The sequence below is a fragment of the Apium graveolens genome, chromosome 3 (genome assembly GCF_009905375.1).
Source record: "Apium graveolens cultivar Ventura chromosome 3, ASM990537v1, whole genome shotgun sequence".
NCBI lineage: Eukaryota > Viridiplantae > Streptophyta > Magnoliopsida > Apiales > Apiaceae > Apium > Apium graveolens.
The window spans coordinates 40873260-40893607 of record NC_133649.1 but is presented as its reverse complement, the minus strand read 5'-3'; the positions used below and the strand labels follow the sequence as shown (position 1 = coordinate 40893607).

The window sequence follows — 20348 nt, the reverse complement described above, 5'->3', positions numbered from 1 at the left end:
AGTTTCATCTATACATAACAGTTCTTGTGTGAAATATTTATTGATACATGATGTGATTTTGGTAAAAATGTATATTGGTACATGATGGTCTATCTGTCAAATTCCCTTATCTATAATTGGGTTGATGTGTCCCTGATGTTCTTCATCGATTCAACATATGTGGGAATGTTGTTTGCAATTCACTAAAGGTATGCGCTACTTTATACTCTAATCTAACTTGCTTGTTTTATTTTAAATCATAAAGTAATATAATATAATTTGAATAAATAAATACAAAAAAAATACTGTGTTTAAATATTTTTGATAAGTTATAATAATTAAAATACCTAATATTTGTATAATACGCGACACGCGCACACACGTATCACGTGTATGAGTGGAAATATAAGATTAGGTGGACGCGTGATCTAATTTTCATATGTAGTAGTTTATTATTATTATTTAACACTACTTTGAAATATAGTCCATCTATATATTATATATAATTTATTCATACTATAATGTGAAATAATATATTATAATCCATATTAAGATATGTAAAACTAAAATTATGATTAAAAATTGTTAATAAATCATAACAATAATACCAAATATTATTTCATTCACGCGTCACACACACATATACATACCATGTGTATGATTAAAAACACAAGTAACGTAATTTTCCGTGCAATTATTTATGTATAGTAATATTCATTATTATTTTATTTTTACACTAAATTAAATAATTTAGAATTGTATAAAGAGACCTTATATGATACATAATGTATTACAATCTGAATCAATAAGTATACAAATTTGATCAATATTAAAATATGTTAATAGAAACACAATAATTAAACTATCAAAAATTTCTTCATTCATGCGATATGCACACTCTTATAATTTGTGATATAAAACACAAATGAGTGATTTTCAATTGGTAAGAAAATGTCTAAATTAGTGTATATACTCAATTTTGAAAGCCCTAAATATTAATTATATTTTTAAAAGTAAGCACAATGATAAGTTTGTCATTATATTTTAATTCATGTGACACTCATACACACATATAATTTGCATGATTAAAAACACATGTGAGTGTTTGGTCTGGTGGTAGGAGATGTGCAATATAGTGTATAGATTCAAGTTCGAATCCATTTAAATAATTTTTTTTTAAAAAAATTGTAAGTCTAATAAAAATTTAGACATTTTAAACTGAATAAATTATCTTAATATTTATATGGAATAAAATGTCTCTTGAACAAATAGCCCCATGTTGGGCTATTACGGGTCATTATCTAATAATGTTTTAGAATACATAGCGTATAAGTTAAAAAAATTTAGTTTTTGCCGATTTTGTTAGAAATAAAGTATAAAGTGCTTGTTTGGCAGTGGCCCCGTTTGTCTTATATGAGCCCAAAGCCCATATTTATTTTGTGCCGACTGTTTGGCAAGTTTGAGCAGATGATCATTTGTTGTCATATATGTTGAAAATGGGAATGTTAGTTCAACAGTACATTCACGTTACCATTCTACGTTCCTCATCCAAAACCAAAAACTATATTTTGCAGTTTATTTCTCCAATTCAACCACACTTAAATATTTGTGAAATAGGTATATGTATATGTTTCTTATTCATGTTCCGTGTTGTAAAATATTTCGATTTAATCAATTAATCCCCGATTAATTTCCTGCAATAATAAAATTAACACTAAAATTTATTTCTCCAGTTTTAGTGTTGTTTTTTTTAACTCGGATCAATAGTAAAATTTTATTTTCGTCAAGATAAATACTGTATATTATATAGTTTTATTCCGATCATAAAATCCTTGTTTTTAAATTTTCTTTTTATTTCATATTCATGTATCAAAATTATTAATTTATGTAATTTGTAATTCACCCTCTATTTTCTTTAAAAAAATATAACTTATAAGTTATAATTTAACAAGCACATTATCAACTTATAAGTAACTTATTCGTAAAAATATACAAACACCCAAATAACTTATAAGTTACGATATCCATATCACTTATATGACACTTTTCAACTTTAAGTCAAAAGTTATATTTTTTAAGGAACCCCAAACGAGCCCAAAGTGTACGAAAAATATCAGTGTAAATAGCTTATTCTCAATCATTGTCTAGCCCGTTGACTAAATTCGAAAGTAAAAAAAAATACATTTTACCTTGATAAAGCTCTGACATCATTTGTGAAAAACGGTCGAATTTTGAGTATTTTTTAGAAATTAAGTGACACTCTGATGCTGAGTTCAGAATAAACTCAAATATATTAGTCCAAATAAAAATTTGAAATAGTTTTACCCGTAAGTACACATAATAGTACTCGGTTTATCTTATTATTGTTGACTTTTATAACTTACAATCAATTTTATTAAATGACTAAAGTAGAAAATATAAAAAGAAATAGATGACTAAAATTTGGAGAAAAATATCCCAAAGTACGTACCTAAAAGAGTTATATGAGCATGTAGTGTATTTTTAATAGTCTAATTTTTTAATCAAATTATGTAATCATAAAAATACCCATACATTTAGGAGCATTAAGCCCTGAAAATATTCGTTAGTTACAATATATATAATTCCAAATATTAACTTCCTCGAGACACACAATCATATCTAATATGTGTATGATTAACAATATATATGGCTGCGTGACTTAGTGTTATTATGTTGTGTAGAGTATTTTTAAGACCAGGTTCGATTCCCACTAAAAGCATAGCAAATGTAAAAAAAGACCGATAATTAAAAATTATTCGTTAGTCACAGTAAATATAATACTAAATATTAACTTCTTCAAGACACACAAACATATCTAATATCTATATGATTAACAACTCTTATGATTTAGTACCTTAGTGGTATGCTGTTGTATAGAGTATTTGCAAGACCAGGGTTCGATTCGCACCAAAAGTATTTTTTATAAATGGTAACTATAAGGGCAATTTAGACTTTTCAAGTTAAATAAAATGACTCACCATTTAAATTGAATAAAATGACTCACCAATGCCCTATGTTGGGCTAAGCATAGCAAATCTAAAAAAAGATAGATAATTAAAAATTATTCTTATAATACTAAATATTAATTTCTTCAAGACACACAAACATATCTAATATGTATATGATTCACAACTCATATGATTTAGTACCTTAGTGGTATGCTATGGTATATAGTATTTGTAAGACCAGAGTTTGATTCCCACCAAAAGCATTTTTTTATAAATGGTAACTATAAGGGCAATTTAGACATTTCAAGCTAAATAAAATGTCTCACCATTTAAATTGAATAAAATGTCTCACCAATGCCCATGTCTCGCCATTTAAATTGAATAAAATGTCTCACCAATGCCCTACATTGGGCTATTATATATCTAATATGTATATGATTCACAACTCATATGATTTAGTACCTTAGTGGTATGCTATTGTATATAGTATTTGTAAGACCAGGGTTCGATTCCCACCAAAAGCATTTTTTTATAAATGGTAACTATAAGGTCAATTTAGACATTTCAAGCTAAATAAAATATCCCCCCATTTAAATTGAATAAAATGTCTCACCAATGCCCTACGTTGGGCTATTATATATATAATAATATAATAATAATAACTAGCATGAAAATCCGTACGAGGCACGGGTCATGTTCCAGTATAAATTTTAAATTTTCGAGATTTTGTACTGTGTGCGATATTCATTATTTGGTGATGAATATGTTGTACTTTAGCTATATAATTACCTAGTTATAGATGAAAACTATCCATAATTGAAATATTTTTATTTTGCGAAATGAGTAGTGTAGATACTTAATAGTTTACAAGATTGTGCACAATGTTTATAAATCGACTTACTTGTGTTTTTGGTCCATGTTTGCAAAGAGTCACATAGATAATAAAATTGTGGACAAAAAATTTCTTTATGTACCCAATTCGTAAAAGTAGAGTTTTTTTCCAGCTTACATAGTTTCATCCATACATAACAGTTCTTGTGTGAAATATTTATTGGTACATGATGTGATTTTGGTTTGAAATGTATATTGGTACATGATGGTCTATCTGTCAAATTTCATTCTCTATAATTGCGTTGATGTGTCCCTGGTGTTCTTTATCGATTCAACATATGTGGGAATGTTGTTTGCAATTCACTAAAGGTATGCGCTACTTTATACTCTAATCTAACTTGCTTGTTTTATTTTAAATCATAAAGTAATATAATATAATTTGAATAAATAAATACAAAAAAATACTGTGTTTAAATATTATTGATAAGTTATAATAATTAAAATACCAAATATTTCTATAATACGCGACACGCGCACACACGTATCACGTGTATGTGTGGAAATATAAGATTAGGTGGGCGCGTGATCTGATTTTCATATGTAGTAGTTTATTATTATTATTTAACTCTACTTTGAAATATAGTCCATCTATATATTATATATAATTTATTCATACTATAATGTGAAATAATATATTATAATCCGAATTAAGATATGTAAAACTAAAATTATGATAAAAATTGTTAATAAATCATAACAATAATACCAAATATTATTTCATTCACGCGTCTCACACACACACATACATACCATGTGTATGATTAAAAACACAAGTAACGTAATTTTCAGTGCAATTATTTATGTATAGTAAATTTTCATTATTATTTTATTTTTACACTAAATTAAATAATTTAGAATTGTATAAAGAGACCTTATATAATACATAATATATTACAATCTGAATTAATAAGTATACAAATTTGATCAATATTAAAATATGTTAATAGAAACACAATAATTAAACTATCAAAAATTTCTTCATTCTTGCGATATGCACACTCTTATAATTTGTGATATAAAACACAAATGAGTGATTTTCAATTAGTAAGAAAATGTCTAAATTAGTGTATATACTCAAATTTGAAAGCCCTAAATATTAATTATATTTTTAAAAGTAATCACAATGATAAGTTTGTCATTATATTTTAATTCATGCGACACTCATACATACATATAATTTGCATGATTAAAAACACATGTGAGTGTTTGGTCTAGTGGTAGGAGATGTGAAATCTAGTGTATAGATTCAAGTTTGAATCCATTTAAATAAAAAAAAATTAAAAAAATTGTAAGTCTAATGAAAATTTAGACATTTTAAACTGAATAAATTATCTTAATATTTATATGGAATAAAATGTCTCTTGAACAAATAGCCCCATGTTGGGCTATCACGGGTCATTATCTAATAATGTTTTAGAATACATAGCGTATAATTTAAAAAAATTTAGTTTGTGCCGATTTTGTTAGATATAAAGTATATTGCTCCTAATAATTTAAAATAAAGTGTACGAAAAATATCAGTGGAAACAGTTTATTCTCAATCATTTTCTAGCCCGTTGACTAAATTCGAAAGTAAAAAAAATACATTTTAGCTTGATAAAGCTCTGACATCATTTGTGAAAAACGGTCAAATTTTGAGTATTTTTTAGAAATTAAGTGACATTCTGATGCTGAGTTCAGAATAAGCTCAAATATATTAGTTCAAATAAAAATTTGAAATAGTTTTACCCGTAAGTACTCATAATAGTACTCGGTTTATCTTATTATTGTTGACTTTTATAATTTTACAGTCAATTTGATTAAATGACTAAAGTGGAAAATATAAAAAGAAATAGATGATTAAAATTTGGAGAAAAATATCCCAAAGTACGTACGTAAAAGAGTTATATGAGCACGTAGTGTATTTTTAATAGTCTAATTTTCTAATCAAATTCTGTAATCATAAAAATAACCATGCATTTAGGAGCATTAAGCCCCGAAAATATTTGTTAGTCACAATATATATAATTCCAAATATTAACTTTTTCCGGGACACACAATCTTATCTAATATGTGTATGATTAACAATGTATATGGTTGTGTGACTTAGTGGTATTATGTTGTGTAGAGTATTTTTAAGACTGGGTTCGATTCCCACTAAAAGCATGGCAAATATAAAAAAAGACAGATAATTAATAGGGCTGACAACGGGTCGGGTTCAGATCGGGTATTGTAAAATCCAAATCCAAATCCAAATATTTTCGGGTTATCCAAATCCGTCGGGTTTCGGATCGGATCGGGTATTTTTCGGGTAGCCAAAATTATGAATAATGTAGTCAAATTTAAAATTATTTATACATAAAAACACTATTAATCACATTTATATGATAGCTAAAATTAAAATACATTAACTAATAAGTAGTTAAACACATTATATTACATGGGTTGACAGAGTGAGTAATATCTAAAATATGTTACATAGTATTTAGTATTTTATCAAAAATTATTTTTTTATAAATATATACAAATTACATCTTACTTAATAAAGGCTGATTTTGAAATAAAAAGTTATAATTTACTAAATAAGTGTTGACAATCTTGATAATAATCTACTATTACTCAAATAATACTAGAAAAATATGTATATTATATTACTACATCTAAAATATTACATATAATCTATAATAAATATGTCGGGTTTTAATCGAGTTTCGGGTTTGGATTGTATTTCGGATTTCGGATCGGGTATCGGTTCGGTATATTTGAAATCCAAATCCAAATCCAAATCCAAAACTTCGGGTTCGGTATATCCAAAACTTCGGGTCTCGGATCGGATATCCGTCGAATCAGATTAATTTGCCATCCCTAATAATTAAAAATTATTCGTTAGTTACAGTAAATAGAATACTAAATATTAATTTTTTCAAGACACACAAGCATATCTAATATTTATATGATTAACAACTCATATGATTTAGTACCTTAGTGGTATGCTGTTGTATATAGTATTTGCAAAACAAGGGTTTGATTCTCACCAAAAACATTTTTTTATAAATGGTAACTATAAGGGTAATTTAGATTTTTCAAGTTAAATAAAATGACTCACCATTTAAATTGAATAAAATGTCTTACCAATGCCCTGGGTTGGGCTAAACATAGCCTATGTAAAAAAAGATAGATAATTAAAAATTATTTATTAATCACAGTAGATATAATACTAAATATTAATTTATTCAAGACACCAGGTTCGATTCCCACCAAAATCATTTTTTTTAATAAATGGTAACTATAAAGGCAATTTAGACATTTCAAGCTAAATAAAATGTCTCACCAATGCCCTATGTTGTGCTATTATATATATAATAATAGATAGATTACATATTTAAAATATGAGGGAAAGTAAATGATATAAGAAGAGAGATATGTAAAAAGTGAGGGAAATCATCTTTTAATTGAAAAAAATGATATAGGGCATTGCTTAATAGTGACTTAAAAATGAGATAAATGTCATAATATTTTAAGACACCGCTCAAATATTGTTTTAACCCTCTTTTACCCAATATGCCTTAAATTTTAATGAAAAAATGACAAAATAATCAATTTTTTAAAATAATTAACAAATATAATCATTTTAGAAAAAATGCCCAATTTTAGCTGAATACTATATTATTAATTAGGTATCCCAATTTATATAACATACTCCATTATCCATGAATATATCATTTATGGGATACTACTGTTAAATATATCATATAAAGTAAATATTGTTAATTTTATATATAAAATTTGGCTAAACTTGCTCCCACCCGGAACTATCCAACACAATGCAATCCAATATAACAATAGAACTATCACAATGCAGCGAACTATCTAACACAATGGAGTGATAAATTAGGTTTCCTCCCGTGTGAGTTTCATAAAGCATTTTGTGAGGTAGGACCCTTTTATCATGATTTACATCTCTTTGGATATTGAAAAACATAGCAGCATCACTGATAAAAAGAAAAAACAGGGTAATTTCTTCTCATTTCTCGTACAAAACTTTTCCCACTCCAAACTAGTAACAGAATAACTTTTACACAGATCATGTTTTAGTCAATTAAAAACAAATGCAGTACACCCTAGTTTATCTCATAATTTAACACAACGGACAAGAATACAAAGCCTCTCCCTTTCAGATCCTGATGTTGAAGTAGTCTTGATCAAAGTGATGTAATCGAACATAACCATCTTCACCTCCGCTTGAGAAACTACATACAAAAATTAATCGAAAAAATAATATAAACTCATCATCTCAAAATAATATTTCAATAAATATCAGGACTTCAATAACTTGTTCATCTCTGAGAGAACAGGTAGCGCAATAAAAAAAATTCCGTAATTCCATCTAAAGAACTGGTACTTATATAAAATAAAAGATCTAGTACATGTCCACCTCTAGACTCTAGTAGCTTAAACTGTTAAACACTTGGGCCATGTTTGTTTTCCCGGGATAATAATCCGGAGATAACTAATCCATTAAAATTTGTCCTATGGATAAAATAATCCTATCATATGTTTATTTGGAAGGATTAAGTGTAGGATTCGACTATAATCCTTTAAAACTTTATCCTATATTTGTTTTGAGGGATAGTCTTCGGGATCGGAATATAGTCCTTTAAATTTCCCAATCCTATGTTTGTTTTACATGGGATTACAAAGAGGGGATTATATCCTTTAAACAATGACCTGTAAGATACCTCCTCCCACCACCAAGTATTAGAGGGGATTATAGTCCTATCCTCTACTCCAACAATACAAACATGGGATAAGATAAGTTAAAGGATTATAATCCTTGGATAACCCTTCACTATTTTTTTACAAAACAAACATGGGATTGGAAAATTTAAAGGATTATAGTCTTATCCCCAACTTACTATGAAACAAACATGGCCGTAGGGAGGTTGCTTTATGTGCTTCTGTACATTTAATAACCTCCTAATACTTGTTCTAAAAAGCTTGTATTATTTTAAAACAGCAAGAATACCCTTTTTCCCGATCCAACTTAAGTGCATGAAATTGTGCACTTAAGTTGGATCTTTAGTCAGCAAAAAAAAAGAAAGAAAGAAATATTAACTTTCCCGATCCAACTTAAGTGCATGAAATTATGCACTGTTTCATTGTTAATAAACACAATAGGTCTACCACATACAGCAGTGGGACAGAATCCAATTAAACCATAAACAATAGCTTAGAGAATTAAAAACCTAGCATGTCTATGTAGTTTCTGACATTTATACACATCTTATCTTAACTGGAATCTGATTTTGGTTTCTTTCTAAAAGGTGAGTCCTAAGAATGAGAACTGGAACTCTGGAATCAACCCTGAGGACATTTCTCAAGACATGTACAATGTTCACTAGATTTACCAATGCCAAAGAAACCAAAAGTAATAAAAACTATATACATTTGTGTCCAATGCACAAACATACAAGTAAAACATGCTCAGAATTCAAAATGGAATAGGTTCCCAAACAATTATAGACATGTGCACCAGTATATCAAGAAGTTGGCCGGCAATTATTGTGTAAACAAAAAAGTTACCTTTTGCCATCTGGGTTAAATGCCAAGGCATTTATTGGTCCAAAGTGCCCTTTCACGCCTCCAATTTCTTCTTCCAAGATCTTTTACAGCACGAAAAAATTAGACAGAACTGAAGGGGAAATCAACCTTCTGCAAATAATATACAATTAAAAGAACTTAATTACCTTGTGATAAAATTTGGCTTCAAACTTTCCAGCACGATGATCAGTGGTTGTAACAGATGATGCATCCTGACCACCACCAAGTACCACCTGTAAAACAATGAACAATAACACTCAATTAAAACTTGAAACTTAATGAACATGCCTAATATAAATTTCATGATCTCCTAATGAAAAAAAACCCTACATAGGCTTTTCACTTTCCTGAAGCACTTGTATATGATATTAGATACTAAGACATGGTACCCCTGGCTACTACATTTAGACCAAAAATTGTAAACTCTTTAGGAGTATCTGATACTAAACTTGGTAAGGCTTACAGACCAACTATCTAATACTGGGATCAACTGGGCGCAGATGAATAAAGTTACATAAATAGGTCTGTCATTTCCCTGTGGATTACGATAAACACAAAAGTAGAGGTGACAAACATTGAGCCTAGTCCATCTAACTATAACATTCTGTTGATAATTATCACTAACCCATAGATTACAGATCAACTCTTCGACGAAATTATCTTATAGCATTCACTGCACTTGCATATGGGCATCTAATCAGTAATCAGTATTCACAACTTCATGGAAAGAGACTCATAGTCCCCTTTCACCATATAATACAAAAAAAATGGCTCCTAGCAATTTAGTACATAGATGCTCTCCACGACATCCTAACATATGTCACCACTAACAACATTAATAAAAATGAATTGCACATACATGATCAAGTACTGGCGAGAGCGTGACTGCATTAACCGGTCGTTCAGTCTTATATGTCTTGATAAGTTTCAAGGATCTAATGTCCCACAGCTATACAATCGAAAAGAGATGAACCCATAAGAAAACAAGCAGACTGACATAATAATATAGGAATGTGAAGACTATTAACTGGATTCTGGAGATACTACCTTGGCAGATTTATCGAGGGAACCGGTCAGAAAATGTGAGCCGTCTGATGATTTTGCAAGTGATGTAATAGTCTTTTTATGACCATTTTCCACATCAGACTCATGAAGTAATTTCCCTGTCTGCCAATTTGAAAAGATTAAACACCAAACATAGTAATTCAGACAATTAAAAGAGTAAAAGACAAAGAAAATTGATACTAATTGGTTTTCTAAAGTGGCTTACAAACTTTACAACCTATAGAAATCTTCAGATGTTCATGGTACTTAACAAAAACTACTTACTTAACACGACTTCCAGAAAGATGCCCAGGAAAAATAACCAAATATTATCAATACGCATACCTCGGAATCCCAGATACGAACAAAGGCATCTTCACCAGCACTTATGATAGTTCTATTTAAAGGCCCCCAGACAGCTCTATTGATTCTTCCTTGAGGGCCTTTAATTGTGAGCACAGATCCATCACTCTCTGCAAATTAAAGCCATAATAAGATATAATGTGGGTAGGGATCCCATAATGGACAGCAATGTAGCTATTGTAATAGGCTTCACATACGTTCACTAGGATCTGAGGAAATTCGCTTGACATGAATAGCAGAAGGCAATCCCATAAATGGATCTGTCGTGATCACCACAAGCTTGTCTCCAACACCCAAATCAACTGACTTTGCAGGAGAATCAAATTTAAAAGTGAAAAGTTCAGCCCCTTTTTGAACATCCCAAAGCTTGGCTGTCTGATCCGCACTTGCAGTAATCAAAATTTTTGAGTCCCCTAATAAACACACACAAAAGGGGATCATTCAATACACAATATACATATAAAAAAATAACAGTGAAACTGAAAATAATAGCAAATATCAGTATAATGCAAATCAAAATTCCATATAGTTTCATAAACCAAATTCAGTCATATATACCACATGATATACTGAAGTTGAATAGGAAGGAAGATAACTTAGATTGTAACATACTACCAAGAATTGCAGTAAATACACACAAACATGATACAAACAGATATAAAAATTATGAATCGAACCGAAGAGATGATATAATCTACATAAAAAACCTGATTTAAGTGCACTGTAACAAGCTAACTTCACTTATACATAGATACATAAAAACACCTTCACATTACCGCGAACATAAGAATAAATAATTTCAATCATTCAGATGTAGTCAAAATATAAATTCAGTACGTAGTTAAATTATTTAAAATTAAATTCAGCTACAAACACTCGCGGACAATAATCAAACAGATGTAAAGAAAATAACCCAGACCGAGGAGTTGTTACACCACATATACATATAGAATAGCACAAACTAATCAAAACCTAAATTCAGTGTACTTTCTCTTCACTAATTAGTAAGTTCAGCTAAACAAACACACACACACACGAGATGTTAAAAAAAGGCATATCGAATTCAACAATGAAAAAACTAATTAAAAACCTAAATTAAGCGTATTATAATAATAAATACAAAATGACGCTACAAACACAAAACAAAAACGAAACAGAAACAATGAAATTGAAATAAAAAGGAAAGGAAAGGAGACGAAACTGGAAACATCGCAAGACCAAACGGCGCCGTTGTGACCGCGATAAGTGCCGAGACGCTCGCCATTATCGGCGAACCAAACAGTGGGATTGTGATCTTTAGCGCAAGAGAAAAGAAGGTCGCCGTCGCGATTGTATTTAAGGAAAGTCAAAGGCCTCTCGTGGCCTTTCATCAATATTGGCCTCATCTTTGATTCAGATCTATGCGTTGTTTCTCCTCAGTGTTTTTTGGTTGATTTGCACAAAGTAACGAATAGATACAGATATAAGAAGCAGATGAGAGATATAAAACCCTAGACAACCCCCCTCCCCCCTTACTTCTGCTTAGTCGGGTGGATTTACTGACCCGACCCGTTTCCCCTCCACCTAATTTATCTATTTAATGCATTACTTATTACTTAAAAAATATAATGATACAGAAGTAATAATTTATATTTTATAAGTAAATGATATAATTTAATTTAATAATATTAGTATAATAAAGACATTTTTATATATTATAAAAATACATTTAAAAATATTTTATTAATATATGATTCACACTTTTATCATATATGATTACGACTTAATTACATGACATCAAATATTTTATTAAAATACATACCGCAAACTTTTATCCCATATGATTGAGATTTAATAAAATTACAACTCGATCATTTAACTGTGAATCCACTGTATTCAAATATGATTAATGCTGTAAAAATATTCCTTATCAAAAAAATTTAAACTAGATTTAGTAAAAATGTAAAATGAGGTCGATGTGATACATATAAGACTGATACAATTCGGATATAATACATTGACAACTCTAAATTTTGAGATATTATCTTTCAAAAAAATTGTAATTGATAATATAGTCTCTCCACCTAGCGAGATGATTTGTCACTTAACAAAATGTAAAGGAATATTGCTGAGGAAAATTATTAAATTTTCGCTTAACAAAATGCAAAGAAAAATTATTGATACAATCACAAGCACAAGTGGCAAGGCGGGGATCGGAATCAATGAGGTGGACATAAATAATGATGACAAGGACGGTGACATGGAAAATGCTGACATTAATGAGGATAATCAGGATAGGGATTGAGGTAATTATCAGAAGGGGACCACTAATCATGGGAGTCAGGCTACCAAGGCTCTCGTACTATTTTGATTAGTGCATTTCAAATACATTTGCATTTAGAGTAACATTTGCATTTCATTTAGTAGCAGGGTATTTAAGCAATAGATCTAAAAGTAGTATTATGTTGGTTGTATGAACTTTTCTCTCATATCTTGCATTTATCAGAAATACTAAATAGTTAATATCTTAGAAACTGATATTCACTATTATTGGCTTCCTGGAATTAGCTTAATTTTTTTTTTATTTTCTATGATAATATCATTGGTATCAGAGCTACCCTTTCTTTCGATTTAATGGTGCAGGGTAAGAACACCGGATCTACAGACACTCCAGAGGAGGAAGGGAGTCACAGGCTTGAAGCATCTGCTAAAACTCTCTTGAAAGACTAGAAGCAACGTATGATTCAGGCATGTCACAATAACTCTCAAAATATCACTCAACATGTTAAATTTATAGTTGCCTTAAATGAGCTTATTGTGGGTCTTCTTATGCAAATTAGTAAACTGGTGTCAAATGAGGGTAGATCATCTGAGACCTCTAGAAATAATAATAATAATAATAATAATAATAATAATAATAATAATAATAATAATAATAATAATAATAATAATAATAATAATAATAATAATAATAAGAAGAAGAAGAAGAAGAAGAAGAAGAAGAATGGGCGTAGGGACACAGATTTTCATGGCAGAACTCATAACTTTACCTCTAGAATGTCCAAAGTCGAATTTCATAAGTTTGATGGTAGTGAATCGAGGTCATGATTGTACAAGTGTAACCAGTTTCTTCAGTTAGATGATATTGATGATTCTCAAAGGGTGCGTCTAACTGCTATTCATCTAGAGGGAAAAGCTCTTTTATGGCACCAAAACTTGATGAAGAAATTATGTCAAAAAAAACTTAATAAAGAAATGTAATAATGTCTTACCAACATGGGCAAAATATACGGAAAAGATTAATATGAGGTTCAGAGAGTTATACGATGACCCAGTGGCAGAATTAAAGGCACTTAAACAAAGTGGAATAGTACAAGAGTACCATGATCTGTTTGATGCTTTGGCCAGTAGGTTGAGTTTATCTGAGGAATGCATGTTGAGTTGTTATTTAGGGGGTCTAGAAGATCGGGTTCAACTTGCTGTGAGGATGTTTACTCTAAAATCAGTATAGCAGGCACTTTGTTTGGCAAAGCTTCATGAAGCTGCACAGAAGGCTGCTCAGGGTAAGGTAAATAACAGACCACCCCTCTTGCCTACACCTCAATTCAATGCTTTACCAGCTCCACCAACAAAGGCACATGTCATCACTACTCCTAACGCTAATCGAAAAACTCTTACACCGACATAATTTAATGAGAAGAGAGCCAAAAACCTGTGATTTTGATGTGATGAAAGATATACACCAGACCACAAATGTAAAGGGAAGAAGCCTCAACTTTATCATATCGAAGTTGAAGATGATGAGGACGGAGAACTGGTGCACAATGTAGAAGAACCAGAAAATGTAGAGTGTGAGAATCAATGTGCCCAAATTTTAGTTCAAGCCATGGATAAAGTAGCTGCTTTCCAAACCATGAGAGTCACAGGGTACCATGGCAAGAAGGAGTTGCAACTGCTACTGGATAGTGGCAGTACACACAACGTTATTGATACTCACAAGGCCTTGAGACTTGACTATAAGGTGGAACCCATTGCTCTTATGTGAGTCAAGATTGCAGATGATGGACAGTTGAGATGTGACAAGGCAATCAAGGGCTTCAAATGGAGGATGCAGGGAATTGAGTTTGAATCAGATGTTTTATTACTACCTCTTAGTGAAAGTGACTTGGTGTTGGGCATACAATGGTTCTCTTTACTAGGACCAGTCTTATGAGATTTTATGAATTTTACTATGCAATTTACTTGCAACGAAAACAAGGTAAAATTAAGAGGTGCCAAGGGGCAGAAATTGAAGAACATTCAAACTGCTAAGTTGGATAAGCTTGTACATACAACATGAGAGTTATTTATGCTGCTGATCATTCCATGGGAGGTGAGATGCAATCCTCAAATTAATTCAATGTTTGAAATACCCCAGGAGCATGAACATGAAGCTGATATACATAATTTATTGCAAGAGTTTGAGCAAATATTCCAACAGCCTTAGGGTCTGCCTCTTAGCAGAGACAACTTTGATGATCAAATCCCTTTGAAGGAAGGCACTGATGCAGTCAATATGAGGCCATACAGATATTCTATTCTACAGAAAAATGTCATAGAATAAATTATGAATGAGTTACGTGAGTAAGGTATTATAAGACCCGGTAATAGTCCCTTTGTTGCACCAATTGTGTTGGTAAAGAAAAAAAATAGAGATTGGAGAATGTGTGTGGATTATAGGCATCTCAACAAAGCAACAATCAAGGACAAATTTCCCATTTCTATAATTGAAGAACTTCTGGATGAACTCCAAGGTACCAAATTTTTTTCCAAGATAAATCTGAAATCTGGTTATCATCAAGTAAGGATGCATCCACCTGATATCTATAAAACTGCCTTTAAAACACACTTTGGACACTCTGAGTACCTGGTAATGTCATTTGGACTTACCAATGCACCTTCCATATTTCAGTCCCTTATGAATCACATTTTTAAATCAATGCTCAGGAAGGGAGTTTTAGTTTTTTTTGATGATATATTGGTCTATAGTGAATCCTGACAACAACACGTGACTCATTTGAGGCAAGTAATGAGGCTAATGAGACTTAACTCTCTCTATGCTAATCTGAAGAAGTGTTCCTTTGGTGTTACTGAAGTTCATTATCTCGGACATATCATATCTTATAAAGGGGTACAAACAGAACAGTAGAAGATTCAAACAATAGTAGAGTGGCCAATACCTCAAAATATGAAGCAGCTTAGAGGTTTTTTGGGTCTAACGGGTACTGCAGAAGATTTATCCAAGGATATAACATGATTTGCAGGCCGCCGACTAACCTATTACAGAAAGACAAATTTATTTGAAACAAAGATGATGAATCAACCTTTCAGAATTTAAAGGAAAAGATGGTGAACCCACCGGTTTTGGCCCTTCCCAATTTCAACAAACCTTTCCAAATGAAAAAAAATGCATCATGAGCAGGCATGGGCGCAGTTCTGATGCAGGAAGAGCACCTAATTGCATTCACCAGCAAGGCCTTTTCTACAAAAAATGCATTATTATCTACATTTGAAAGGGAACTTCTTGCAGTGGTATTTGTAGTACGGAAGTGGCAAAACTATCTAACAGTACAGCATTTTACCATAAGGACTTATCAGAATAGTCTTAAATTTATCCTAGATCATAAACTGGCAACTCTTTTGCAGCAAAAGTGGTTGTCTAAACTGGCGGGGTTTGAATATGTGGTGGAATATAAAAGGGATCCTGAAAACAAAGTAGCGGATGATCTCTCAAGGATTCCTCAGCATCAATTACTTACTATGGCTGCTTCTCATGTACAATCTGGCTTATATGAGAAACTACAGCAATATTGGATCTCAGATGCGAAATTGTAGCAAGTGATTAGAGAGTTGCAGGAAAATCCTGACTCTCACCCTCGGTTCAAATGGTGGTTGGGGCAACTCAAAAGAAAGGGAAAGCTGGTTATTGGATGGGATCAGAACATCAAGAATACAATAATGGATTGGTTGCACAATTTTCACCAAGAGGGTCACTCTGGTGTGGAAGTAACTCTTAGGAGAATCCAGAACTTATTCAATTGGTCTAAAATGAGACAATATGTTGCTAAGTTCATCAAGGAATGCACTGTGTGCCAAAAGTGTAAGGAAGACTTGAGCGCTTATCCTGGCTTACTACAACCATTACATGTGCCTGAGACCATTTGGGAAGAAGTTACCATGGACTTCATTGAAGGGTTGCCTAAGTCTAAAGGAAAAGAGGTTATCATGGTGGTGATAGACAGACTTAGTAAATATGCTCATTTCTTGGCATTGTCCCACCTTTCTCTGCTGTGAAGGTAGCTCAAACTTATATGGATCATGTATATAAATTACATGGCTTCCTTAAGGCCATTATTTCAGACAAAGATAAGGTCTTTTCCGGTCACTTTTGGTCAGAACTGAAGAAGCTTCAAGGAGTACACCATAAGCTATCAACATCCTATCACCCATAAACAGATGGGCAGTCTAAAGTGCCCAATAGGTACTTGGAAGGGTATCTTAGATGTATGTGTCATGACAAACTTGCAGATTGGGCCAATTGGTTGCCACTGGCTGAATTCCGGTATAATTCCAATTATCACTCTACTACTCATAAAACACCTTTTGAAGTGGTGTATGGGGTACCTCCACCAATACATAGGCCTTACTTGCTGAGATCAACCAAGCTAGAAATACTAGATAGCGGTCTACATCAGACGGATCATGATTGAGTTACTAAAGTGTTAGTATGTGTGCCCTAGAGACAACACTATTATGTTTATGTTATGAGACAATTGGATTATTAATTATGATTCCATGGATTATTCTTTATTAATTTATTATATCTTTATTTTCTGCGATAAAATGTTAGATTAATAAATATCCTTGGAATATGATATGTAAATCTATATCTCTAAGTACGTGACTAAGAAATGAGATTACGAGAATAGATTAATATTCCTAAAGGTCCCCAGTCAAGTATTATTGTTAAGGGACGATAATTAATACATTGAGACTAGGGTGTTTGTTGACTGATGATCACATCTCATTGATCATAGGTATGGTGATACTAAAGTCAAAACACAGGCACAAGTATTAGATACATGGTGCTAGATTGACCCGTTCTGAGATACTACATGTTTATAGTGTCATAAGTTAATCTCACAGTGATAATGATGTACGGGTCCTTAGAACTGAAGTCATTATATTTTTATACGAGAATTAATATAGTTTGATACTGATATGGATAGAAAATACATCCCAAAAACACATTAAATGTTGCATTAATTACACTTGGGCTTCTTGTCTAAAATCCAGTACAAACCTGTCTAGTCCGAGCTCGTAGCAGACTCAAGACGGCTCATGTAGACAAGGCCCACCATCTGAGGTCGTCAAGGTCCACGGACACATGTTGTTCACGGACTACGCCCAATACGACTGGAAGAGCAGAGACATGTGTCCTAAACGGACTCAAAGTCCTACACAGAAGGTCTTGGAGTTCCTTCCTTTATAGGACTCCTAATCACCATCTAAATTGGAGACTTGGCCACCAAGTCTCCCAACACAAGTCTAACCCCCGACTCGCCTCTATATAAAGGGCTCTACCCCCCAACCCAGAAATATGTTTTTGGCTTGATTCTCTACTACACAGAGATAAGTAGGTATCTTGCAAGGACCGATAGTCCCGAACGCAAGAGCAGTCATTAAAGCTCGAAGCTCACAAACCCTAACATTAAATTCTAACGCACTTTAGTTTTTATTCCACAACATTTAGCGCCGCCTGTGGGAAGACTACAACAACCATGGTGTAAATACATGAAGCGGAAATAATAGTGGAACAGACACTCATATCCCATCGCAAACAATCGCATCAGTGGTGGAAGTACCACCGCACTCGACCTACGCCTCCACCTAAGGAGGAACCCTGACAGGGGCAACTGAGGCTCAACCATAAGTGTTAGTCCCTAACAATGTAACAAGAATTACAGAAGAGGGGGTGAATGGAATTCTTGAAACTTTTTTTGAATTATAAAATGTTCTAACTTTATATATGACAATGTTTTGATTTGCAAAGTGCGGAATAACAAGTTAAATATGAATCAAAACACAAAATAATAAAAACACAAGTCTTTAAAACTTTCTGGTGGATTAGAATGTATCCACCAGATATATATATATATATATATATATATATATCAAGAGAACTCTGTGAAGCTTGAATAACTCACAGCTGCTTACAAATTAGAACAACTAAACTTACAGAGAAATGCTAAGGATACAGCTTACAAATGTTTCTCTGAGAAAATATTTGCTTAGTCTTCTTATAGTTCTAATTGCTACTCTTGGTTTATATATCACCAAGATTACACAGTAATAAGACAAGATAATAAAACAAAACCTATCAAGTCTAATACTATACTATTTCATTACTTTATTTCAGTATCTTTGAATATATTCATAATAGCATGAAAATGGCAATGCTTCTTTGTTCTCAATAACCTAGTTGAATAGGCTTCCACATTCCTTTTGCATACACTCGACGCATGTGACTGTGTTGTCACTGTCAACAGATGTTTGAATTTAATATCCGCCGGGTACATGATCATCCGTCGGGTTGCCTTGTTGATCATCCGTCGAGTAGCATTGTTGATTATCCGCCGGGGAGCTATTTGGCACTTGACTTCATTTCATTTATGCAGAATTACAAGACATCATCTATGTATAATTAATCAACATATTATGCATATCTAATTAAAGTCAACATGACCTATATGCTACTACAGAATCTAAACAAAGGTGTTTGCAGAAATGTGCTACATGACTTATTGTTACATAAGCTACTCACTCGATGGATGTCAAATCATCATCCGTTGGGACTATATTGAGTCATCCGTCGGGACTATATCTGCTTATCCGTCTAGTGCTACACTTTTTACTAAGTTAAATCTACTAAGGTGTTTTGTTAATAAAATCATCAAGTTCACAACATATACACAACAATCTCCCCCAATTTATGTCTACTAGAATTTTAGCCATAAATTAAGAGAAACTTGATGATAACAAAACACCCCAAAAAAAATACAAATTTAAATGAAAGTAGATAAAACTGTAAAGTGCTGCAATTAAGAAAATGTACAAAGATTCGCTCACAGTCATTTTCAAGGTGCTCCTCTAGCCTGAGCAAATTAATCTATTTCCTTGAAAATCTGGATCTCTTTCCAGACTTCCTGTTGTTTTCTTCTATCTGATTTTGGAGCTGTCTGTGGAATTTCAGTTCATCATATTCTGAGAGATTTAGCATTTCTTGCATTTCCAAAAGAGTCTCATTGCTAGAGATGCTCAATTGGTCTTCTAATCTGAAGAATCTTCTAACTCCTTTATCATTCATGAATTCCATCAGCCAGTAGGGCCTTAGATGCACTCTACTCCTTGTGTAAGGAATAGTTAGAGTCTTTGGGAGTGCATCTTTGGCTCTAATACTCCTCAGTTCTTCAATCTTCTTTAGAACAAGTCTTCTAGCTGTCA

The 20348-nt window shown here is 32.0% G+C and overlaps 1 protein-coding gene across 1 annotated transcript; it reads right to left on the bottom strand.

Moving 5' to 3' along the window:
- Window positions 1-7811: 7811 nt before the first annotated feature.
- On the bottom strand, window positions 7812-12307 carry LOC141712183 (eukaryotic translation initiation factor 3 subunit I-like). The gene is made up of 8 exons (XM_074515018.1): window positions 12028-12307; window positions 11024-11239; window positions 10809-10936; window positions 10467-10586; window positions 10279-10368; window positions 9566-9652; window positions 9402-9481; window positions 7812-8068 (listed from the first exon to the last, which is right to left on the bottom strand). Exons 1-8 carry the CDS (start codon window positions 12209-12211, stop codon window positions 7993-7995), a joined length of 981 nt encoding a protein of 326 aa, XP_074371119.1. The 5' UTR covers window positions 12212-12307; the 3' UTR covers window positions 7812-7992.
- Between the last annotated feature and the right edge of the window lie 8041 nt (window positions 12308-20348).